Source organism: Phalacrocorax aristotelis, chromosome 14 (genome assembly GCF_949628215.1).
Source record: "Phalacrocorax aristotelis chromosome 14, bGulAri2.1, whole genome shotgun sequence".
NCBI lineage: Eukaryota > Metazoa > Chordata > Aves > Suliformes > Phalacrocoracidae > Phalacrocorax > Phalacrocorax aristotelis.
The window spans coordinates 1443547-1468632 of NC_134289.1; the positions used below are offsets into that span (position 1 = coordinate 1443547).

At 41.6% G+C, this 25086-nt stretch overlaps 1 protein-coding gene across 5 annotated transcripts in view; it reads left to right on the top strand.

The window, feature by feature from the left end:
* The window catches only part of PCDH15 (protocadherin related 15), a 695790-nt gene that overhangs the window by 650507 nt on the left and 20197 nt on the right, over positions 1–25086 (top strand). For all 5 annotated transcript variants that reach the window (XM_075109425.1, XM_075109424.1, XM_075109422.1 and 2 more), the window contains 4 exons: positions 318–406; positions 12426–12602; positions 19663–19881; positions 23935–24045. In XM_075109425.1, the coding sequence (XP_074965526.1) occupies positions 318–406; positions 12426–12602; positions 19663–19881; positions 23935–24045 (596 nt within the window). The remainder of the gene's footprint in view (positions 1–317; positions 407–12425; positions 12603–19662; positions 19882–23934; positions 24046–25086) is intronic.

The following is a 25086-nucleotide window of genomic DNA, read 5'->3' on the forward strand; positions in this document are numbered from 1 at the left end:
TTGAATACGGCATGTGGGAGATCCATGATTCTGTATGTGAAGTCTACGAAGAACAGGTCTCGTAGTCCCTGCCTTAAAAAGCTATAATTCTGATGCAGTCTTGCAATTACAGTTCTAGTTAGATCTTTGCCTGCTGTTTATTGGTTTTGGCTGCCAAGCAAAGCAAGATTTCCCAGCTCTCTTATTTGGAATTAAAATGAGAAATCCGTACATCAGGGCATGGCTGTGAAGGCAGGAAGTAATTACTCTATTCTTTTTTGTATGGGGAGGATGTTATGCATGGGAGTGCCAATTGAATTTCACTCTTTTGTTTCCAGGTCTCTGTGGTCAATCAGTTGGATATGCAAGTCATCGTCTCTAATGTTCCTCCCACCCTTGTGGAACAAAACAAAGATCAACTCATAGGGTAATACATTTATTTACTCTACAAATATCAGACAGATCACTGGTTTTGTGTTTAGATTCAGCAAGGACTGCTTCCTTTACACCATGATCTACTTTTTTTGCCAAAAGACTTGAAAAAGAGCAAGTGGGTGTTTTGATGGGCAGCACAACTGGCTGGGTGACAACACTGCCTTCCTCCTCCCGCCCCCAATCCACAATTTTGCCCCTCTTCTGGAGAAGGCAGAGGTACAGAACTTCTTTGCTTACACATTTGCCCACTTTGCAGGCTCAAAGTAGGTTCAGAGCTGCCCCTAATATAGACCACAGTGGAGCCTCCAAACGCTGAGCACAGAACCTGCACCTGTCAAAATCCAGGGTGTAAAATGAATAAAGCACATCTCCAAAAGGTTGAGGCAGTGTGTCTCCGTGAGCTGTATTGCTTCACTATCCTTTTATTTGGGTTACATTGCTGTAAGGGAAAGCAGAATTTAGAAAACTTATACTGGTACAATTAATACCACTGGCATCACTACAGAAAATTTTAATTGCAAAAAATTGGTAACCGGGTGTCATTATTCAGGCCTAGCAGGTATAAAATGTTGTGATGGAGGGATGGGTAATTGGAAACATTAATGCTTTGCAATAAAAGCAAGGTATTTTATCATGCTGGAAGCCAGCTAAAATCCTTTTAGTAAAATATGTTTTAATAGCACTCATACACCACAACATCAGCAGCTTCCAGGCATCAGGTTTTTACTTTTACCTTCTTTTTGTAAGACAAGGATGATTTTCTATGCTTTGTGTCATTAGGCATATAACCATGAATTAGGCAATATGGGAAAGCAAATACTATAGGAAATAGTTTAAAAACAATCTTTGTACTCTTCTATCAGTTTAATCAGTGATAAATGGCATTTTTCAGATTTCAATAGGTCTGTTCCACCCTGGCTGTTGTCATACCTTTACTTCTCCATGGAAATTGAAATACCTTAGGGTTGATATTATCACTCACTGAAAAAGAAGTGTGTTGTCTCTAAATGGCTCACGACTCCATTAGACTAGGAAAAAATGTCAACGAATTTGCTTCTGGAGATTTAGGACATGTTCCCCTTTTCTCTCTCTTTTTTGAGCCAGGGGTAAGTTAGCTCTGGTAGATTCTAAGGTCAGAAACACTAATTAAGTTGTTCAGGCAATAGCCTGGATTCACAGGGACTTCATGCCCTAGAGCTAAGAATAATAAAGGAGTCTGCGTGTTCAACACTTAAGATCCAGCTTTCCGAAAGTGTCAGGTGTTGGTGTTGGCTGGAGAGGTGAAGAACAGTATCTCTTCCAGTGACAGTAATAGGAAAAGCTTGCTTCTGCTTTGCTAAGCCTTCAGGTTCGCCTCAGCGTGCTGCAGTGTACAAACTTTTCTTCACACAGTAACCTCCCGGGCTTCTGTTTTCTTGAGCAGAGAAGATGAACTCATGTTCTGGACCATGTGTTTCCACGTGATGTGGCAGAGATCTCATGCTAAACAGGACTTAGGCTGTGCTTGAGGTCCTCCCAGTTCTGGACTGTCCTGGAGCCAAAGGAGCCATGGGCAAAATACAGACGGCTCTTACAGAAGGTGGTTTGAAAACAAGGTAGAACAAGCCTGGCTTGAATGAAGAATGTCAACCACATCGCACAGGTGTCGTGGGACTGGGAGGGTGGATGCTGCAATGGGTGGCATGGCAGGACCAGCAAGAGCAGATTGCGTCTCGCCCTTTCACCATCCCTGCAAAAAACTCCTTTTGCAAACACTGGAGCATCTTGTTTCCAGCTCCCAGCACGTCTCAGCAGCGTTCAGTGCCACAACAATCAATCCTAGCATAACCGTACTCTTGCTTCTCTCCTCTGCGGCCCAGAGGAATAGCTGGCATATCATGCCACAGTCTTGGAAAGTGGCCGGGAGCCACATTCCTCAGTCTCCATGCTCCAAAAAACTCTTTTCTGCCAGGTTGGAATCTTTTAAAACTTGTTTCATGCTGTTCTGGCCCTTGTGCCTGGAAGTCTCTGACAGCTGTGTAAATATTTCACAGTGGATGAAGCTTCTGAATGGGTATAAAAATTAGAAAAATAAAAAACATGGCCAGGTTTTGAATTCTCAAAATTAGCTTGGGGAGCCTTTACGTTCACAAACACTGTGAGGCCAGCAAGTGAACATAGGGTAAGAATTTCACTTCTAAGGATAGGCTTTCAAGGACAGCCTTTGCCAGAAGAGATTGCATTAGCTTGTTTTAAAATCGTCACATCCCTTATTGAAAATATTTGCAGAGAGCAAAAGTCTCAGAAATAATTTTGCGTGTGTGTCCTTACCTGTTTCGCACAGAAATGTATTTCTTCCATTGCCATCTTCAAATTTATTGGATTTTCCTCCTGCAGTTTAAAAACATGTTATCTCCCTGGTTTTATAAAAGCTTTAATAATTCAGGCAGGACATAAAACCAAAATAATAGGGATTTGTGATTTTTCATATGCTATACAGAAGATACAACCACAGGCAAAAGGAAACCAAATAATTTGGAGACCTTCTCAGGCTAAAGTACTTTTGCCTAAAGAAGTTTCTGAGCCATTTCAAATAATGCACTAATTCATAAAATTAGAACACTTTGTACAATTCATTAACAGATTAAAAGGCTATATCATTAACTAAATTAATCACTATGGAGGTTATTCAGCTCTTTCTCCTCTCATTTTGGCACTGGAGTGATAGTAAATATTAATGCCTGAAAATATAACATTTGACCACCAATTGCAGTGCTCGGTTGTGGGGAATGTTAGCGAAGTGGGTAGTTGGGCCATTTTTGAAATTATATTGATTTTTTGTAATAAAATAAATAGGGATTTAAACAACTTTGGAGAAGAAGTTATAACAGGTTCTTCGCATTTGCCTGTAATTTTCGTTAGAGAGTGGATACAAGGTATTAAGAAATATATAATTAATTCAGTTCTTCCACTCTGGGAAGGCTTACTCAGCAGAGCCGCGAGATGTACGTTGGTTAATGGTCCAAAGAAAGGAAGCATACCATAGAAGACAAGTTTTAAACCATCTCTGTCTATCTGGCCTTAGGAGTTTGGGCTTTTCGAGGGATACAATGGTGGGTATATCTTCAGCTGGCATTTCTGATAGTGTCGTGATCCTTTGCTCTCATTCAGTAAGCACCTCAGTTTTCCTCCAATTGCTCTGATTTCATCAACAAGCTTTTCATATCCTCTGGACTGCACATCAGTTTCAGGTTTGCCAACTTGTTCATCCACTTTAACTATGTCTGTTCAGGTAAGTCCATTTATGTCTGCTACAGAAGATGACAACAAAAATGGCGTGAGGCTTAGCGGGAAATTCAGTGCATGTTTCTCTCCTTCAGAAAACTTGGTGAAGGCACTCGACACAGTGTTCTGTAAGTATGGCGGTGTTTGTGAGTGCTTACTTGTAGGGCAAGGAACAGCATTTGAACTGGAATAAAATAGGCAACTTCATGCTCAGAGCATTTGGTTCTTTGGTTTTCACATGACTACAACTTAAGCCTTTAGCTAAAATCAGATGTGCCGCATTACCAGGAGAGACCTGTGTTTCTCTCATCGCACAGGTAATAGCAACGTCTTGTGTATTAAGTTCCCCTGTACGCACTTCTACAGGTGGCAAATCGCTTTCACTTGAATGGAATAATGGAGTGGCTCAGAATGAGTGCTTTTGTGAAATATGCCTTAGATATTCCTCTTGAAAAGGCTGGGTTTGCCCTACAGCCTACAAACCCTACAAAATGGTGATAATAATGCTTAGGGAACTCTTCTTTCCTGAACCAGAGCCAGACAGTACCGTTTGGGCATCATTTTCAACATTAATGTTAACATTTTTTGCCTTGCGTGTGCTTTCTGAGCCGATCGGATGGGTAAAGAAAACACGTTTAGCTGCACTTGAACTGCTCTGGAGCTGTTAAAGAACGGTATGAGGATTGTCTCCTCACTTTCAAAAACCATGTGAGGTTTCCCATGTTCTTTCCTCCCCATAGTGACAAGCGAGCCTGGAAAGAACGGAGTTTCTTTTCTGTCCACATGAAGAAGATCTAGTGGTGGTGTGGGAATCTTTCATTGGAAAAGAGGATCCGATGTAATCACCTCATACTGCTAATAAATGTGTATAGATACAGCAAGAGAGAATTGTTTGATTATTTGTAATACATTATTAGTAAGTATTAATATTTAAACACTGAAATCTTGACTTCCCACGTCAAGAAGTTTCTGTAGTCTCCCCTATTTTCCGTGTGGTCTTGATGGTGATTCCCTTTTTTTTTTTTTTTTTATACTTTGGCTTCCTAACAGACAAGTCGTGGTGCCTGTACTAGTGCGGAGGCATAGGTCCCAAAATGCTCGTACTAGTTGTGTATTGTGGGCTTTTGAGCCTGCCATCTCTCTGCACCGCTCTAGCATTTTCATTCTCCTGGGCTGAGGAATTTGGGGGCATGCAGCCTCCTGGCCAGACCTGGCTCTGGAACTGGAATTCAGGTGCAGGTGTTCTTGAGTAGCAACTTTATCTGTCTTCTGGACGTTCGTGTGTATTGTGTGTATCTTAACAGAGGTTGTTCCCTACTCTTCAAGACAAAATTACTGGAAATGTGATAATTCCAGGGAACTTCTCCTTTATGTGTATTTTGGCCTGTTGCAGTCTGCAATCCTTTAGTACCTGAATGGTTAGAAAAGAATGGAGCAGTTCCATAGTTAAAGATGATCCATGTTGAACCCTCTGATGCAATATAGAAGTGACCAGGCAGTTTTTTACCAGACAATCCAAATGTAAAAGCAAATGTTGATCCTTGGAGACACACCTGAGCGAGTGTGTCAGATTATGAACATTCAGCTGCTAACTTAAGAGTTTGTATACATGAAGTTGCCATCGTTTCTCAAAGGAGTGTCTGCTCTGCTTTGCTGCATAGAAACTGTGGTCCACTTCAAAGAAATGTCATAATATATAGTATAGCAATATATATTGCTATCAGTTGTATATCATAATATACATCACATGTACGTTGCACATCATATATAATTTTATGTATAATCATGGCATATGAGATAATATATTTTTCTATACAGGAGCTGCAATGCACAGCCCTCTCTTTAGGGAAATGTTTGAGAGTGTGGATGATTTCCCTTCAGTTGTGTTTTGCTGTTGACGGTATAGCAAATTCTGTTTTCTAATCCTCAGCTGCAGAAGGCAGTCGGTGGCATTTAAAAGGGAAAGCGGACGTGAGTGCTTTACGTGGCACTTGTGTGTATCGCTGTATTTCAGTTCTTTGTCTTCCTGCTTTCTTTTTTGTTAGAATGTCGGTATATTCGGTAATTGGGAGGGTGAGTGAATGCCTCTTAAATGCAGCATATTTATCACGATGTGGCTGTGTATAATGAAACCAGGTGTTATGAGGCATCGCTAGGATTCCAGCATTCTTGGTACGTTCAGCAAAGCCAGACACCACTACCCCTCACATGGGCTGCCTTAGAGGTGCTTGTTTGGAAGTGTAGTGCCTCTGAAAGTGCTCTTGACTCTCTTAAAATATTCAACCTTAGTGCACCAGTGTTTTTTCTTCTCCTCAGTCCATGAATTGGTAGAAAATAAGCTTGTCTCTCCTGCTGGATGTAGTTGCAGTATATAAATCACTCAGACTCGTTAGTTTTCCCACAGGACAAGTGCCATTCAGTTGCTTGCTTCATGATTTTTGCCACGTAATTACTGAATTAAGCCTAATGACAGGTGGCTGGTCTTCTTGCACATTGGGGTGGTGGCAGTGAACTTGCCATTAAACACTCTTCACAGCTAGCACTTGCTTTCCTCCCCGTTATTAAATGTTCTTTAGTCATAGGCACTGCTAGAGCTGCCCTGTTCTTTGCCTCAGCACTTTCTGACGCTGTTATATAGGTTCATTTTGCTCCTTGCACTCCAGTCCACCTCCCCTTTGCCTTTTCCCCTTCACTTCTTTGCACTGTGCTGTTTCATTCTAAATTAAATTGCAAAATTAGCAAATAAATAAATAATGAGATTAGGGGAACATTTGCCACCAACTGGCTGCATCGTATTTCATATCCACCCTACATCTGGCTTTTCTTGGAGAATGCTTGTCCTATAGTTCTCGCTTTGTACAGTGGTTAACTGAGCCCATTCCATGTCTTAGCTGATCTTAGCCTCCCTCCACTGTAATCAGGATGATTAATAACATTAGGCTGCCTTTATTAAGTCAGGTAATAGAGACCAAAGCTTATTCAGCTCCAGCTTTTCCACTTGCTACTTCCACTGCCAGCTGGGAAGCACTGGTTCAGCGATCTTCTCCCCCCTCCTCTCTATAATACCGAATGTTGTTCTGTTAATATATTTTCTCTGAAGTGCTATAATACAGTGCGTGGCTTCTCAGATAAAGCTGTAAACTTCTGCTTTATTCTGAAATTGCTTACTATTGCAGTAAAACCCTTTTGTGCTGAGATCTGAAGATATGTCTTCTGGGTCAAAGTCAAGATGTCTTTGTGTATTACTCTTTGGGCGAGCGTAGCATAATGTTCCTTCTGTGACTGGGAAAAATGATACTGAAATGAAATGTTGGAGTGCACGTAGGTTTTTTGGAGGACAGGATTACACATGATGAGCACAAAAAGAAGAAAAGAAACTCTAGCAATATGTAAGAAGGCACATTTCCTTTGTGGTGTGCAATCCAGTACGCTGTTATAGGATTAGGATAAGTATGTATAAAGACATTGTCTCTGGGTTGTTTTCTAAATAATTCAGATGATATTATATGCAGAGTAAATTGGCTCAGTGGTGCTCCTTCCTGCTAGATAGATGCCTTGTGTGTGGTATAAAAGTAGAAATAATCTTTGTCAAAAGGCTGTTTTATTAAAGAAGTAGTCATCTTAGGCTTGAAACAAACCCCAGTTCTGGCTTTTTTATTCTACATTGCAGCACAAAGCAGGCTGACTGAGCTGACTAGTAAGGGTTTCTGGAGTTGTGTTGGCAGCTCCAAAGCAGCTCAGCCCTTCTCCAGAGGCCTCAGAATTAGTATAACCTTCCCTGCGCTCTATGGATGTTGTAATAAGGCATCTGGCAGCTGGGGCCCAAGTGCAGCAGCTCTCCAAAGCTGCAGCTAACTGCACAGGAGGGGCTGGACTTGGTCCTTATCTATTTGTGAAAGTACGATTGAAAATCCAGCAGTTCTGTTGTCAATTATTAACCTTGCAAAAAAACTCAACACAGCCGGAATTTGGCTGATGTTGAGCAAAATTGAGAGCGTGTACTCAGGTTAAACGAAACACTAGAAAAGTCTGTATTGATGCCTACCAGCAGAGCTGAGTGCTCTCATCTGCGCATTGTTGCCAAATTTGCTTACATTTTCAAATACCTAGAATATAAATTCATTATTAGTACTCAGTTGTTTTGGGGAGCTAGAATTTTCAGTGGAGAAGCCAAAAGTTTGCAGATTATCTAGTCTTCAATTCAACTCCAAGTCTATGGTACTGCTTATTTCAGAGTCCTGAAAGAGAGAATGGATTCTTGTTTGGGTTTTTTTTTTTCCACTTCTTAAAATATTTTATGTGCTCCAGAAACACAGCAGGCTATCAAATTACTAAAGAACAGAAACATCTTTTTTTCCATAGAATATTCTGCTAAGAAAATTGTTTAGTTATTAAATTCAGGTACTGGTGAGGATCTAAAATTTTCTGCAAATTGATTTGGTTTTTTTGTGTGCCGATTCAGAGGATAAACGTACAACTTAGCAAGTTGTCTCAAGGGTATAGAAATACTGGAACGTGGCGGTGCTCTTTCACGCCATGTCATGCATGTTCTCCACCAGGGACAACAGGGGGTCATTAAACCTTGCTGCTGACTTACCAAGACTTACACGATGACTGTTAGTCTAGTTGAGTTGCCGTGGCTGCTGGGCTCTCATGCGGCTGATGCCGTATCTCATATTTTGAGGTGAATTAACTGACTCTTACGGACTTTCACATTAGTTTTCAAAGATTCCAAGCGGTTCTTTGCATCTTTCCCAGTAGCAGCATCTCTGCCAGGCTGGGGCAGGTGTCTGGCATGCCGGATTTGTGCAGCTGTTGGGGAGAAAGCACCACGATGCTGCGATGCCAGGGTGCACCCCTTAATTTAGTCCTCTGCTCAGTAGGGTCTCATCTGCCTGTAACAGGGTGCGGCAGCCTCAGCCCTGCCACGTGGCGTGACGCCTCAGGGGCGCATGTCGGCTCGTGGACAAAGTGCTGCGTGTGGCCCGGGAACAGGGTGCCTTATCTCAGATTTTGGGTGTTGGCCTGCTGGTTTCAGAAATGTTCTGGGAAGCGGGATGCCACCAGCCAAGGGAGGGCTCCACAAACCAACATAACTGTATTTTTTTGCCTTTCCATCTTTTTTTTTTGCATCCAAGGACAAAAAAAATAATTTCTGCACTTTCAGGGTATCTAAGTCTCCATTATGTCCTCAATGACAGTGAGAATCCTTTTGTCCTTCATTTAATTTCATTGGTGTCACTGGTGGGAATTCGCAAGCAGTGGTAATGAAGACACACTGGGAGGCATTTCTGTTCATTACATTATTTCTGCAGAGCTAAATGGAGTTAGAGCAGTAGGAAAGTCTCATCGCCTGTTAAGTTGCTGGTTGTGCCTCTCGCTACACCACTGTTGGGAGGACGGTAATTACCCTTGTTGCATTAACAAGTGACAGGCTAATTTTAAGCTAACTTCTGCTGATAAATAAAGTAGAACTGCAGACGCTGTTGTTACTTAAAGTGTGTGTTTTAAAACCTGGTCTTGTAAGTAGTACTGCAAGCAGGTGGCCACTTTCAGTAGAGTTTTAAAACACTGCTGTGTTTTCAGCATCACAAGTTCAGCTGAATGACTTTTAAAATAACTCTATGGGGAACTGCCCTATTTTTAAGTGCATTCTTCAATTGCTACTTTTCAGTCTTCAGTGCATTTTTATTATATATTTCAACCTAAACATGCAATTTGTGTGTTTCAGATGAAATATTATTGTCATTCCACTATACTTTGTGGTGTTTCTCGCAACGTCAGTTAAAGCCGATGGCTGCAATGTACCTGTTCCTCATAGAAAGTAGTATGCTATTTGTTCTTCCCTTTTAATCATGTTTTAGACAAAGATATTCTCAAAGACAATGAATCCCAGCAGAAGCCATGCCAGGAATTTGTGAGGAAAGGGAATGTTGTTACCAGTTCTGCTAAAACTGAGCCTACGTTATAACCTTCCAGCCTTACAGGATGTTTCTGTCTTGAGTGAAACAATAGTTCTCCGCAAGGAGACAAAAGCATCCCCCCCTCTGCAGCAACAGGCGATGACGGTATGCTGATTAGGGAGGTAAATCTTTTACACACTTGGTCTATCTGAATCCTTGTGCAAAAGGCCATTCTAAAGATGGTTGTAGTTTCTTTTAGTCCCTTACATTTATGTAATGTTCAGGGGGTTTTTTTTAATAGCAATCTGCATATCCCAGATTTGTTTTGTCAAGTTTTACCTGGGAGAATTACTGTTACTGAGGTGCCTGTGACAGGTTATCACCCTCGCTGCCAGGTAAATACATGCCAGAAGCAGAGATGAGTACAGCTTACCATATCTGCAAACAACAGGAGTCTTGTTTAGAGGATGCCAGTCAACAAGCAATGTGTCAGACAATCTACTGTTTTCATTTTCCCAACAAAAATGGCTCTGCACTAAGAGTATACATTTACTGCTAGGCTAGGACCTGGGTCTGGCAGACTTGGGTTTTTCAAAATCTTATAGAAAAGCTTCTATTTTAAGGGCCTGCTAAACTTTAAAACAAAGAGCAGAGAAACTGGATGGATAAATGTGAATCAGTGGTCTTGAAAAATTATGATACGGTGATACTGCTTTGACAGCATTACTGTACTTTGGAAATCTTGTGTCAGGAAAAAAAAAACAACAGCAAAATGTAACCTCAGCAACTGCAAAAAATTTTGTTCAAAACAAGAAGTGACTTAAAGTCATGGATGCCCTTTTTTGAGATTTGTCTTCCTCCACACTCTAGTGCATCCGTGATACATCAAGCAGCATATTCCTTCTCATTCCCCTGCTTTTGCCTCCTAACTTAGCTATTGCCTTTTGATTTGATATTCTAATAACATAAATTAGCCCAGAAAAATCTTGTGTTTTCCCATAACTCGTTCTGATAGTGTGTTTAGCCTTCCAGCTTCTCTTGTTTATTTCCCCATACTTTTTTGTCCTTGTATCCGACATTGATGCTAATAGTTTCTATGTCTTTGTTTATAAAACTCTTTGTGGTCTTTAACTGAACCCTCCTCATTCCCCATTTGGAAGCCTCATCACGCCGTTAGCAAGTCTGCGTGCAAAGACGCTCTTCCCATTTTCCCGGAGATGTATTCTGTCCTTGCCCAACAGCCATCGTTAAAGCTCTTCTCATGGCACTGTCTAAGCAGCTTTCCATTTTCCTTCTGGCTCCATGCATTCTTGCCGGAGTTGGGCTCCCCACCGTCTTGGCTGCCAGCCCCAGCTACAGCCTCGATGGGAATACCATTTCTCCCTGTGTCATACAGAATTTGGTGGTTGTCCAGCTGACCTGTAATACTTCTAAACCTCCTTTTTTCATTGGGTGCACAGCGCAGCAGATACAGAGAAGCAGCCTGCTACAGGAACTCAGCAAATTGCCCGGGCCCCATTAGGGCAGTGGACCAGACAAAGAAGAAGGAAAAGAATATATTTTTCTAAAACTGTGTTAAGTTATTGTCCTTTCTAAAGCAGTTTGTTAGAGCAGGAGTGCCTTATGCTTATAACTTCTCATAAACTCCATATCTGAGGTACAAGCGTGCTTGCTGTCTCTGCAGAAACTTCCCAGGAGCTCAGCGAGGTCCTTTCCCCATTGTTTTGGTGCCTCTGCAGGCACGCTGAAGGCAGTTCAACCTGGCGTAGGCACGAGTGCTATTTGTTTGTTTGGAGGGACGTTCTGCAAACAGCTGCTCTCCCTTTGCCTTTTTTAATATTTTAGGAATAACATCACATGTTAGGATTTCTCCCATAAACAGTTCTGCATGGAAAACTGTAGAAAAATATGAGATTTTGAATTTAGAACAAAGGCTTCCAAAAGCACAAACGAAGATGTCTGCGGACAGTCAGTTGTCAAAAAGAGGAAAGAATATTCAGTAATAAAGAAAATAGGTCATATGACAAGAATTAATAAAATGGCAGGTAAATGTCACCATCTCTAATAAATTTTAATTCCCCAGCATTGCATTTATCTCCTGTATTGACCTATTGCGATTCATGGACACATCCGCAGAGCGCGCCATTCAGTGCTCTGGTGGCCTGTAATGAATCCCTCTCTTTGGAAAATGAACAGATTTGTTTTGGTTTCTAGTTGTTATGCCCCTGTGAGCTCAGGCGTAGCTGCCGATGAATTCTGTCAACTGCAGAAGTTCTGCAGTTTATTTTATTTTTTGCTGTGGTAAACGTGTCGGCTCAATATTCCCACTTTCTTACGCCCGTAAAAGTTGCTCATGCCTTTTGGAGTAGCAGGTGTTCTGGCACCTGATACGTTGTGCTTTATCGGAGGGCCAGATAAAATATCCTACTGAAAGTGGTTGAAGTAGTTGTTTCTGTGGGTGAAAATTTATGGTATGCGCCCTGTGTAAGGCTGCAATTGAAGAGTTCTGAAATCATATAGCTTAATAAAAGGATGACAGGGGTTTTTTCCTGAAATATAGATGGTGTTTCCCATGAGCCTTTTAAACCTCAACTGATGTCATAAATACAAAGAGCAAGACTTAAGGACACTATTTCTGGTGACCTCTCCTAACACTGCTAAGCTTTTTCCAAGAGTTCAGCATTTAAGAGGTTATATTGGAGCAGAGGTTTTTTAATAGTGCTCTGAAGGTTACCATCCTTCTAAGCCTGTGGTTTTTGTCTATTAGTATCTTGTTTGGGCTGTTTTCAGTCTTGATCAGCACAAATAAATCACTGCAGCTTTCTGGCTCCCTCTCATCTTTAGGATTTTGGAGCGCTATGTCCAAGATCAGATTCCCGGTGCGACAGTCGTGGTGGAATCCATCGGTGCACGGAGGTTTGGGGATGGGTACTCTGAAGAGGACTACACCAAGTCTGACCTCATGGTCTACGCAATCGACCCACAAACAAACAGAGCTATAATGAGGAATGAACTTTTTAAGTAAGTGTATTATTTGTTGCTCTTCATATATTTCTATGGACTGTTTTGAAGCCTGTTGGTCTGTCTCTGTTAGCAAGTGGTTCAGCACAACAGGAACAGAAAAATCTGTTGAAGCAGTTTGTGCATGCCCCTAGACCTCCCCTCTCAGTTAGCAACTCGGGAGCTAACAACTTCACTAGGTTCAGTCCATTCCCTTCAGCTGAATGGCCCCAGTCACCGTGAGAGCTTGCAATACCTTTGGTCCTCCCTGTGGAGGAGCTTCCAGTTTAAATTCCTCTGAAGGAATTTACTTTCTATGTATCAAAACTTCTCTGAGATCTCCAGGCAAGGGCTTTGGTGCTCCAGTCATTGACCTTCAGGCTTCCTGCAGTTTCCATTTGGAGCATATCCCTTTCTCTTTTCTTTCTTGTGGAAGCTGAAGAAGAAAGGGAAGGGGAAGGAAGAGCGGTGGTTCACCCCTCGTCTGAAGCATAGACATCAGGGCATGGCACAGGTGTGCATCGACATCCAGGATATCAGTACTGCTCTCACTGGGCTGGGCGGACAGATCTGCGCGGGCCCATCCCACCAGCTGCTACAGGAGACAGGGAACAGCAGCAGACAGGCCACTTATATTCGCAATTTGACATCATTTTGCCTCTTCAATCGACTTCCAAATTAGCAGTTAAATTCCACTGTCACATAAAACATAAGAGGCGCTTTTTATTGACTGGTTATAGTCACAGTGTGTTGCCAGTGAATGGGCCAGCTCTGGTCACTGCAGCAGAGCGGTTTGATAGGGTGCCACTCTGCTGGGGCCTTTGCACCTTCGCAGAGGTCCAGTGGGACATTGCTCTGGCGTTCGGCTGCTTTGGGGGCCAGAGGCAACTCCACTCTCTGCGTGAATAAGAAGAGAAGCCAGAGATTACAGGGTTAAGGTAATGAAATTAAGATAGTCTATTTATGTGGGTTTTCTGAGTCATCACTAGCGGCAAGTAGGTTCTAAGACAAAATTAGTATCTCAACCCGTTCAGCTGCCGATGTATCAATGTGGCTGTAGAATCATTATGTTAGAAACTGTATTTTTGTGTTTCAGCGTTCTGCATATGATTCAAAACAACGAAAATGCAAATCAGGCTGCTCATCTAGAGCAGCCACTATCTTTTGGGGTTTTTTGCATGTGTTTCGCCTTTGTGTTTGCATTTTATCTTGGTAAAAACTAGATCAGAGTGTCCATGATGGTGTAAAGCAGCATGTCAGTCAGCAACCTAAAAAGCAAATGGCTGTGAGCCATCTCGGTGGACTGTCATTGAAAAGGGGCTTGTTCTCCCAGGGTCTTAATTTACTACCGATGAATTATAGCATACTAAAGCTCTGCATATATTTGGAGTTTATAGGCTGGAAAAGATCACTGTGATCAGTATGATCTAGTATAATAAAGACCATAGGAACTCCCAAGATTAATTCTGCTTTGAGCATGTCTTTCAGCAAAGCAACTGCTCAAGGAAATCCAGTCAGCTACAACCTCTGTTTTGTTATTGCAGGGTAATTATTTTTACTGTCAAAAATTAGAAAATTAGGCCTTTTTTCTTTTTTTTTTTTGTAGTTTGTCTAGATTCAGTCATAGAGTTTTATTATAACTTTGAGTTCTAGATGGAAGCATCCGGTTGGTGCTTTTAATTTCTGGGTCCCACCAAGGTCTAGGCTTACGATTACATCATCCTCTTAAATTTTTTTTCTTGAGAAGTTCCTCGACCTCTGTACTCTGGGCTATGTTTTAACTCTTTCAATCACTTACAGGTTTCTCTGAGCACTTCAGTCTTCCAGCATCACTTTCTGAACTAAGAATATAAAAATCAGATGCAGTTTAGCAGTGGTAGCTTTCAGGGAGGTGGCAATAAAGCCTCCTTCCTCCTAGGGGGCCATTTTTGTTTGTAGGTATCTCCAAGGTCATACAGTCTTTTTAGGTCTTGGTGATGTGCTGGGAGTTCGGGTTCACTTATCTGCCGACAGAGCTGCTGATTGTTCCCAGAATGGGGTCTCTGTGATTTTTTTTCTCCCATTTTCATTCAAGAGTGGAAGAGTAAATCACGGAAACCTGGCAGGAAGCCAGCAGAAATCCCTGATAGATAATCAATTTCCTTTCTTTCTGAGGAAAAGTGCTGGTAAATCTTCTTGCAGTGCTCCTGTAAGTGACTGTTGTACCCCAACCCACCCCCAAAAGTAGCCTCAGTGAAATGTATCCTACTGCCTTACACCCAGACTATATACTGATCCCTCTTTACCATTACTTTTCCACTTCTACAGTTTGTAAATTCATTAAGGTCTGTGTTTTCTTCCAGTCATAGCCAGTTTAGAGTACGGCCAAAGTGGTCAGAAAATGTGTCCCTCTTCATTTTGGTGCCTTTTGAAAATACAGGAATGTCTTTTTAGAAATGTTTGTGTGTCCGGTGAAATACACAGACTAGAACAATGTTAAGATAGGTTAAAAAAGCAGTTTTTTCAAATGTGAAGGGTGCCTGGTCTGCAAATGTATGGCGTATCGGCTTAGAAACAACCTCATTAAAATGCTCCATGTGCCTGCATGCTCAGCTTTTTTTTTTTTCTTCTTCTTTTTCCTCTTTTTTCTCTTCAAAAGCTTTTAAATATTTAAATGGGCAAAATCCCGAGGAATGCTTTCCTGGCTTTAGAGTAGAAGTGAGTAAGTGTCAACTGACTAAAGGAAGGAGAAAAATGAAGTGAGAGTTTTGTAGCCTGACATCTGAAGTTAACAAGTTTTCACTAGCAAGGGGGTGAATCTCAAGAGATTTGGCTCAGCTCAGGTGCCTACCCAAATCTAAAAGGAATTCCTTCTGTGACCATCTTTCCTGGAGTTTTGATCTTTAGAGGGATGGATCAATGTAATTCCCTCCCCAGTCACAGGACACAGTAGCAATGGTTGTCCCCTCATTGGGAAGGGATTGCCAAGAGTCACAACCATCCTCCTGCCAGCCAGGAATCTGCTCCGGATCCTGGCAGAAGAGATCAATAAGAGAAAGGTTCACTTAATAAACTTGATATAACAGGAGAAAGGTTAGAACATCCAAAAGAGATGGACCCCCTGTTTTTAAAATTTAATTAGCAATAAGGAATATAAACTTAGCCAAGGTATTTTCCAAGTGTTCAAAAATTTCATGATGTGTATAAAGGAGAGAGAACTGTACCAACAGCACAGATTTAGCACATGAAATCTGCCAGTTGTGATTTCAACACAACATACAAAATTATTGGGTATTGGAAGATACCTGTGGCTTTTCTTAAATGGGCTTTTTGGGAACACCCTGCTGTGTTTCTGCTTATGAAACCTAGTGGAGGCCCTGACTGTAACAGAGTTTATGTTAAACCTGACGCTGTCTGGAAACAATTATCTGCAAAGGTCTTTTAAGGAATGTAGGGGTGAGTTGAGGACAGGGTGGAGCAGAGCGACCTGTTCCCATTCGCAGGTGGAGGACTGCTGGCATACAGACAAACATCACAGGTAACTCATCCTGGTTGGTGCTGGCAGCCAGGCACAAGTCAGAGCAGTGTTGGGGTCCCAAAGGTGCTTGGCTTTACACTGGAGCTGGGAGGAAAGGATACTTAGGACAGGTAATGCCCATCAGCAGCTGAGCAAAGTCATACTCCTGGCCAGCCACAGAGCTGCATTTCTACAAGAAGTAACCGCCACTAAACCAAAGCTAATGTTTGAGGCTCCCACAATCACCCCTGGGAAATGTCGCGCCAAGCTGTCACGTCATGTCCAATGGTCATTAATGAAATGGAGATACAAGGAGATGCGGTGTGCTCTGGATGTGCTGGATTAATGCTGCTGGGCATGACAACAGCTCATGCACAGGCTGTGTCATACTCGCTACCAGGCTATTTTGAATGGGCTGCCTCACATCCAGAAGTCCCAGATGAGGAACCCAACCCCACATATTTGCGTTCAAGCAAAATGTTTGGCTAGAAAACTAAGACTTGATTTAGAAGTCATGGACATAACAGCCGTGCTGTGTTTGTCACTGCCAGCTGCAGAAACCCCATGTGTCTCTCAAGAAAGGCTGATTTTCCCCTGTCCTATACTTTGTAAGACTGATATGCAATGAGAGATACATACTTTTCCTTAAGACTGCTATGGCTGATTACCTGACATCTTTATTAATCAGGAATCTGTCTGGTTACACCATAAAATGTGTCTGAATAGTAACTGTGCTTTGTTACTTCCTCCCTCTACCACAAACTCCTAAAAGACTTTGAGGCCACTTAGATAATTTTACAGACTGAAATGATCGGCCTCCTTTTTTATCTTTTATATGAAAGAGGGTTTGATTTATTGGAGCATAAAAGCCAGTTGAATCCAGAATATTTCTCCTGCATGTATTAAGTGGAAAATGTCCACCATTAAAAATAAAATGCTTACCCTGTCTGAATCTTTTGCACAATGTGTCATGTTTCATCATGGAGTAAATGCGCACAGTTGAGTTACGAACCTGTTAAAATAGGGTTTGTCAAGAAAATGCTAACAGAATTTTAACTGAGAGATTGTTAAAATCAGCCAGAGGTTTAATGCTGTCCTACTTGAATGCTTTTGCCAACTCAGAGGACGTGTAACATGCACCAGTGACATCTAGCGTACAGCAAAAGAACTAGAGCTCGGTTTATGTCTTGTGAATCGTCATTGCAGGTCTTCAAGCTGTGAAAAGGGATTTTTGCTCAAATACCAAGAAAATGTTTTGTGGAAGAAATCAAATAATTTGTTGTGAAAATCAGCAGAGGGTACTACAAAGGGAAATTATTCTTCAAAATGCCGTGGGTTGCTTTTTGTGAGAGTGTGGGTCTGTGAATGAGCAACCTCTGCTGCTCTTTGAAGTTAGTATTGTGAAACCAGCACCATTTCATCAGTCGGGATGACTTGTTCTGAGTGTTATGAGATCCTGCTAGTACGTTACACGCACAGATCAGAGTGCATTTTCCCCAAAGTTCAAAAAAAACCCAGGGACAAACGATGCGATCAGGGTTTATCGGTAAATTATTTTGAGAGGAAATCATTGTAAAAAATCAACACCCTTTAAGAAATCGTCTTTTAGGAGTGTAATTTGTGTCTCATGATCAGACTAAGGAAACAAAAGCTATTTCAGACTTTCTTTAGACATTCAGAGTTTATATGCAGAATCCTTTCAGAATACTTTTTTAGCTGTTGGTTTTGTGGGTTTTGTTGTCTCAGCACTTTTCACTTGACTATCTTTCTCCAGGATGGCCACTGTACATGTAGGGTCTGGGGCTCTGCTATAGCCAAGAGCCAGTAGGATCCTCCTCCGTGCTAATGGGTGCGTCCTACTTTGGTCTGTATCGCAGGAGCCTGCTACTTGGCATCTAGTGAGACAGTCAATCCTCATTTCAGAAGTGATCCAAGAATTTTTATTTTCCTTTGGAAGTTAAAGCCTTGGCCAATGTATTTTTTTTGAGATAAAGCCTTGGCCTAAATCTTTTTTTCAAACTCCTAAATTAAGTTTCTTTAACAAATAGACTGTTTGCTGTCAAAAAGTCATCCAACAGAAAATTTTCCATCATATGGGAAATGAGGTCATGTGATTAGGATTTACATTTGGCTACCTGTCTTTAAACTGCCAATTATCAGATCAGATATTGAACTTCTTCCACTGCATTTGCTTTTTCAGAGACTGATCCAGTCCTTTGCTTGGTAACTATGTTTTTGCAAGTTCCTCTCAAAGGTGATGCACAAACGGAAGACAGACGTTATTATAGGTTGCAAGCAGTGACAGCGCAGCGCATGGTTCCTGATTAGCTAATACCCTAGTTTTGCCTAGGATCTAACTCTGTCTTAACAGTGTGCCTTGAGGCCTACCTGAAGCCAGCGTTTTTCTGATAGCCTATTGTTCCTGTAAGTAGTAACGTTAGTCAAGGTTGTTCCAGTATCTGGCAGTGTTTGGAGAACCCCTGAAGGTTAAATTACAGTTTATTATAAGCATTTAGTGCTTTTCCTTTTAGAAGAGGGGTGACACTCCAGAAGAACCGGCCTGCATCTTGTCACAAAAAGATAAAGAGGAGGCAGTTTACAGTTATCTCCATTTGTCATCTTCTGTGACCTCCAATTAGACTTTTAAGGAAACAAGTAAGTGACGATGATGCAGCATTTCCTAAAACGTTGTGGTTTTCCTTGTTACAATTCTCCTGCATCTCTCAGGGAAGTGGCTACAGATGCCACCCAAAAATTGCCACGATGGAGAGGATGCTGTCAGATAGCCTGAAGCCTCAGCACTGTGCCAAACGTTGAGAGGGCACATCTTCAGCCACTCTGATGTTCCCTCCCTCTGGAGATGAGTCCGTCTGATCATTGTCCCTCTGTGTTTCCCTCTTGCCATCAGTCACGCTATAAGAGGAAAGTCTTACTCAAATAATTCAATACAGCACTACTATCTAAGAAAATAGCAGAGACACGGAGGCGAACGAGGCAGAGCAGATGTGAGAATGAGGTTCAGAATTGAAGCCACTGGGGGGAAGGGAGCAGGGATTAATAAACCCATAGGTTTTCCAAATCCCTTTTCTTTTTAATACTGACAGGGAAGTCAAAAAGGAGCCAACTGTAGGCTATCCTTCCAGCTGAGGAATTTCTCTAGGAAGCTGAGGAGAGTCCTCTAAAAATTACCTGCTTTTAGAGTAGCATCAGATTGATCTTTAGGCCAAAGTGTTCTTTAGGGGTGTGTGCAGGAGAGTTAGTTAATCCTCTGCAACAGACCACTGAAGGAAAAAGCACAAAGCAAGCCATTTGCCATGCTGCTCTCAATGGCGCGGAGAACTTTTTGCCCCTATAAATTAGTATAAGCTTCAGCTCACCTCTCCTTTTCGGTGTTTAAACTCTGTTCCAGTATTAAGTACATTGGAATTATTACTGACATAGGGATTACAGGGAATTACTAATATTCTTAAGCACATAAAGAAGTAGTATGTACTTTATCAGACCATAGCCATTAAGCCAACTATGCAGGAATTCAAACACAGTTAATTAACTTGGCTGTAATAGTCTTCTTTTGTGACGTTGAAGGTTCCTGGATGGCAAACTGCTGGATATCAATAAAGAGTTTCAGCCGTACCTGGGGCAGGGAGGACGCATCCTGGAGATCCGCACCCCAGATGTGGTAGCGAATGTCAAGAAGCAGGCGCAAGCCGTAGGCTACACGGAAGGCGCATTACTTGCTCTAGCCGTCATAATCATCCTTTGCTGTATGCCAGCTATTTTAATAGTTATGGTCAGCTACAGACAGTAAGTACTCCTCCTCCTTTTTGTGGTAGCAGCGTTGTAGTAGGGATGCTGCATTTCGTAGCAGAACTGCTTTGAAAATTATCCTTCATTGCAAGGAAATTATTATGCAGGGAAATATTTTTCATTTCCCTCTCACCACAAGAGTCGTTCAATGCTTGTGCATGAAAAGAGAAAATGCACGGGAAGTGCATTGTGCTGTATTTTCTAAAGCTGTGGTGCAGTAACTGTTTTAGAGTACATGTCGAAACACAAGATCAAAAGCCGGATGTTTGAATCACAAGTGTAGATTCAGAGATGAAGTCCATGCCAAAAAAAAAAAAAACTAAAAGGAAAAAGGTGCTGTTTCAATAAATGAATCAAAAATGAAATTTTGCTCAGGCAAAATAAGAGGACTCAACTGTTTTTGTTTAAATCATAAATCTAGAGAGCAAGTCTGATGAGGAGCGGCTGAGGGAGCGGGGGGGGTTTAGCCTGGAGAAGAGGGGGCTGAGGGGAGCCCTTCTCGCTCTCTGCAGCTGCCTGAGAGGGGCTGGAGTGAGGGGGGGGGTTGGTCTCTGCTCCCAAGTCACCAGTGACAGGATGAGAGGGAACGGCCTCAAGCTGCGCCAGGGGAGGTTTAGGTTGGATATTAGGAAAAATTTCTTTACTGAAAGGGCGGTCAGGCATTGGAACAGGCTGCCCAGGGAGGTGGGGGAGTCACCATCCCTGGGGGTATTTAAAAGTCGTGTAAACTGGGCACTTTGGGTCATGGTAGTGTTGGGTTGGCGGTTGGACTTGATGATCCTAGAGGTCTTTTCCAACCTTAATTATTCTACGATTCTACAAAATACTCAGTTATATTTTTTCCCTATCTGTATGCTGCTTAATTGCAAATGTTTCACGAAGAATTGATTTTATGCCATTTTAGCACTATATAAAGCAGCATACACCAGAAAGAACCTTCTTGGTATTTTCACTCACCTCTTGTAGACTCAAGAGGTTTAAGTAATTGGGCTTATATACTAATTAAAGGATCAACATTACCAACAAGTTCCTCCCAACTGAGCCTTTTCAGGTCCACTCATATTTAAAATCAATGCATTTGGACTTAAAGGCTGTCTATTTATTCTTTAATTTCTTCTCATGAAAGATTTCTAATTCCACATGCATGCTCTGAGCATAATATGCCCTCATTATGGAAAACCTGTGCTCCACAGGACCGTGTAAGGAAGGAGTTCCCAGAGCCCTGATGGATTTTTTTGTTTGTTTTTCTTTTCTGTTTGTTTTGTTTCTACAAAAAAAAAAATGCTTTGGCATCTGCTCCCTTCGTTGTGTTAAGGGCAATGAAGCGTCAGTGCCTCTGCAGACTCCTGCTGCATCGGTCTGTGAGAGGAGAGGCCACGGAAGAGCTGATATACATGTATTACATTAAAGCAGTTACAATCTCAGTGTTGCAATAGATGTAGTGAGGTACAATATGCCAGGTGAGCTTTAAACTGTGCATTTTTCCTTTCTACGCTGCAGATAGGAGTTAGCAAAGCACTGTGTTAGTCACCATTTAAGAAGCATAGCCTACATGAAAAAACAGCACGCTCCTTAGTGACATCAGAAAAATAGCCAAGGATAACCGCTTCTTGATGGTTACTGCACGTTCTTTGGATTATAGTTACATCCAAGTTTCTCCAAACGATTTGGCCCAAAATAAGTCTTTCCAAGGAGTTTGAAAGAGCTTGACAAACTGCTGCGCCTTTGGGATGGCAGTGCAGCTCAAAGCTGCTTTACTTCTCCCAAAATTGTATACAAAATTTCCTTCAGTGAAGCACTACTGAACTGGCTCAACTTACAATTAGTTTCTTACTGTTGTTATCTGAATTGTCTGTTTCTTTAAGAAACCTGATAGCACTATTCTTCCTTGACATCTGTTAGATTATCAAAAGATTAACAATCTCTTTTAAGAGCTTTAAGGAACCCACCTAACGTCATTTCATCAAAAAAAATCCCATTTTTGTTGTCTGGAAGCATGACTTGGAGTTGGATTTATCGCACAGTAATGTGCATAAACTATACTTTTATGAAAAGTGTATCACTGAAGAGTGCCAAAGAAAATAAAAGGAATTTTAGTGTTAATATCAATACCAAAAGCTCTCCTGAGCCTTATGGTTTGTTTTTGCATTACAGCCTTTTTCCTCCTTTTCCAAAGCAGTTTCAGCATTTTTCCTGGTAACATTCTGGCAAATCAGGTGCTCCAGTCTGCCACTGAGTGTAGAGTTTATAGCGGGATAAATGTAACTGTCACACTCACAGCACATATAATGGAAATGTTAAGATTTTCTCACTGTTAAAACTTCTTACGTGCGGTAGGTCTGTTTTCGAGTGCTTTCCAGATCAGTGATCAGTGTACTGAATTTTGTCAAAATAACAGTTACTGAAAACTCATTTGACTTATAAAATTACCCCTGTCAAAGTGCAGCTCAGTGCCTACATTTATGACTCGTAAACAAGCCAGAAACTATTATTATTCTTTTCTGTTAACCAGCGTCTTTGAAATACACAACCCCAGAAGGTAGCTATAAATAATATATTATTTGCTAATCACAAAAGACCGGAATCTTCTAAATAAAACCAAAAATAATACTACTTCACTATTGAAGATGTTTTCTATAGCATTCTTGAAATATGTTAAAATGAGAAAACAGTTATAAAAATGCCCCCCCAATTGTCTACCTGTTAAAGAAGTATCGCGAGGTATATTCCTGGTTTCATTACTTATTCCTTCCTGCGCGCGTGCGAGGGAGTTAATTTCTGTCAGCCCAAAGCAGTTTCCCCTGCTGTAATTCCTGTTTATGCTGACTGCAAAATTGTTTCAGGAGTATCACAAAGAGCACCTAAACACTGCTCAGCTCTGGAAAGTATGATTCTTTAAACATGTCATTAATTCTGTAATTTTATGTGTGGAATAATTAAGCAGCATCTAGTTTATTACTCCTATTAGGTTTGCTGTTTAGGACAATTGTTGCAACCAGAATTCATTTAACCTTCCTTTTTATCTCTTTATCTTTTTTTGCATAACAAAACAGATTCAAAGAGTAAGTACTTCTTTTCAGCTTTGTTTCTAACAGATTGCATAGGAATACTGACAGCCTACCAGTCTTTATTTTTAAGAAGAAAGGGTACCTGATATTTAGTAAGAGTTACTTCCTATACTCCAACTCGTTCCTGAACATGTTGTGTGCGAGGTTAAAAGTTACTTATTCAGCTACTCCGTATATTTTATTATCGCTGGGTAGCACACGTTAAAGATACCGTGGTTCAGGGCACCGCCTGTTTACTGCAGGGGAAAAAGTAAATATTTCCATGTGTGCGGGATTCCTCCAGCAAGCGGGCGCATGGCAGGCTAGAGTGCTTGGAGAGCTTTCCCTGAAAAGGGTCAGGTGTCGACCACCCTCGAAACCAAAGCGAGGCGGATCAGTCATGTCACCTCCGTGGTGATGCTGCCCCAGTTACACAGGAGAGACAACAGGCTTTGTTTTCCAGATAGAAAATAGACATTTGTTTCACAGTGGAAATACTTTTTCCAGGAAAACTGTTCACTGAGACAGAAATTTCCCAGCCAACTCTGATGAGAGGAGAGTTGTAAGTGATAACGTAAACTTTGCCAGAGGCTTCTTTTTGTGTTTAAAATTCCAGTTTCTTGGCACTTGAATGAAGCGCACGCCCGAAGAGCTTACTCCCTCCGCTGCTCTTGGGCAGCCAGAACAGATAAGCCTCCTAATGAGAGCAGTGGCAAAGCTAGCACGTACCTTATTTCCTGGGAAAGACCTCCTGTGGCAGTGACGTACTGCTGGTCAGGTCTCTGTCCAGGGGGAGCTCTGGGATTCCAAGAGAGGACAGGTAACGGAGAGCTGGAAAAGCCAGGAAAAGGTTACCATGTTATTACTTTTCTTTGAAGACGACAAAATGCAGGAACGCTTTGAAAACCGCAGGAAAAAACATTGGAAACTTTACATCTTGGCTTATGTTAGGGTATAGAGTGTTTCTAATGGTATTTCTCCTTCCTTACGTGGCTTACCAAAGGCGACAGGCTGAATGTGCAAAGACTGCGAGAATCCAGATGGCTTTACCAGCAGGCAAACCAGCAAGCACCGCTGCCAATAACCTCTATGAAGAGCTTGGCGACAGCACCATGTGAGTATTCCTTGTGATACGTCAATAGAGTTGCTAGTGACCAAAGCTGTGATTCACTTTCCAGGGATATTGCTTCCTGCAGTCTGTGTCAAAAGCTCTTTTCTTCATGAAGGGGGTCTTTCTCCAGCTGCTTGGGGTTCTCAAACATCCAGAAAATAAATAGGATGGCTCGTTAAGGAGAAAAAACCCAATGTAACCTGCTAATGGGGAGGGCTTGTAGCACATGGGGGAATATTTAACAGGTTTTAAGTTGGCAAAAAGCAGGCTATAACCAGATGGTTTTTTTCTAGAGCAAGAGCCTACAGCAGGCCATTGCGACCAGGACGAGCCAGGACTGGGCTCGTTTAGTGCCTTTGCAAATCCAGGCCAGCATGCCATGTTTTTCAAAGCTGTTGGCTAAATACATCCAATAAAATCACTGCCCCAAAGTCCCCATTTGCTGTAGTAAGAAATATTCTGTTGGGTAAAGTCAGGTTTTTTGCTCTAAATTTGAAACTGTTTGGATATTGAAATTACAGATAAAGGAACTGTCAAAGTAGAGAAACCACTGGCATTCAATAAATATATCTTTTACCTATTATATGCTCGTAAAACAGTAATAGTGCAAAGATGCCTATGTTTTCATGAGTCCATAAATCTGAAGTTTATGGTCTCCAACAACAATTTAATTCTCAGTACGAGAATATTACAGCAGAGAATAGGCAATTAATATCTCTTTCATATCGGTGGGGTTTGTTGATAAGCTTGCCATGCTCACTCATCTACTTTTATATTTTAAAACCAAGTAATGCTGAAGAGCACAGCGTTAATACGTTTGGAGGCAGGGAGAGAGCGAGCTGCTGGTGGCAGTGTTGAGGATTGCCCAACTTCTTTCTGCTCTGTTTTCAACTATTATTTGTTTTGCTGAGAAATTTGGCGTTTTACAGATGCTGTGGTTGAGTTCATAAAACGTTAAGGAAGCATGAGAAAGCGTAACACTGCTGCTTTAACGCTTGGCCATCTGAATGTGCTCTCTGTGTTTGAAATAATTCCAGAGCTTGA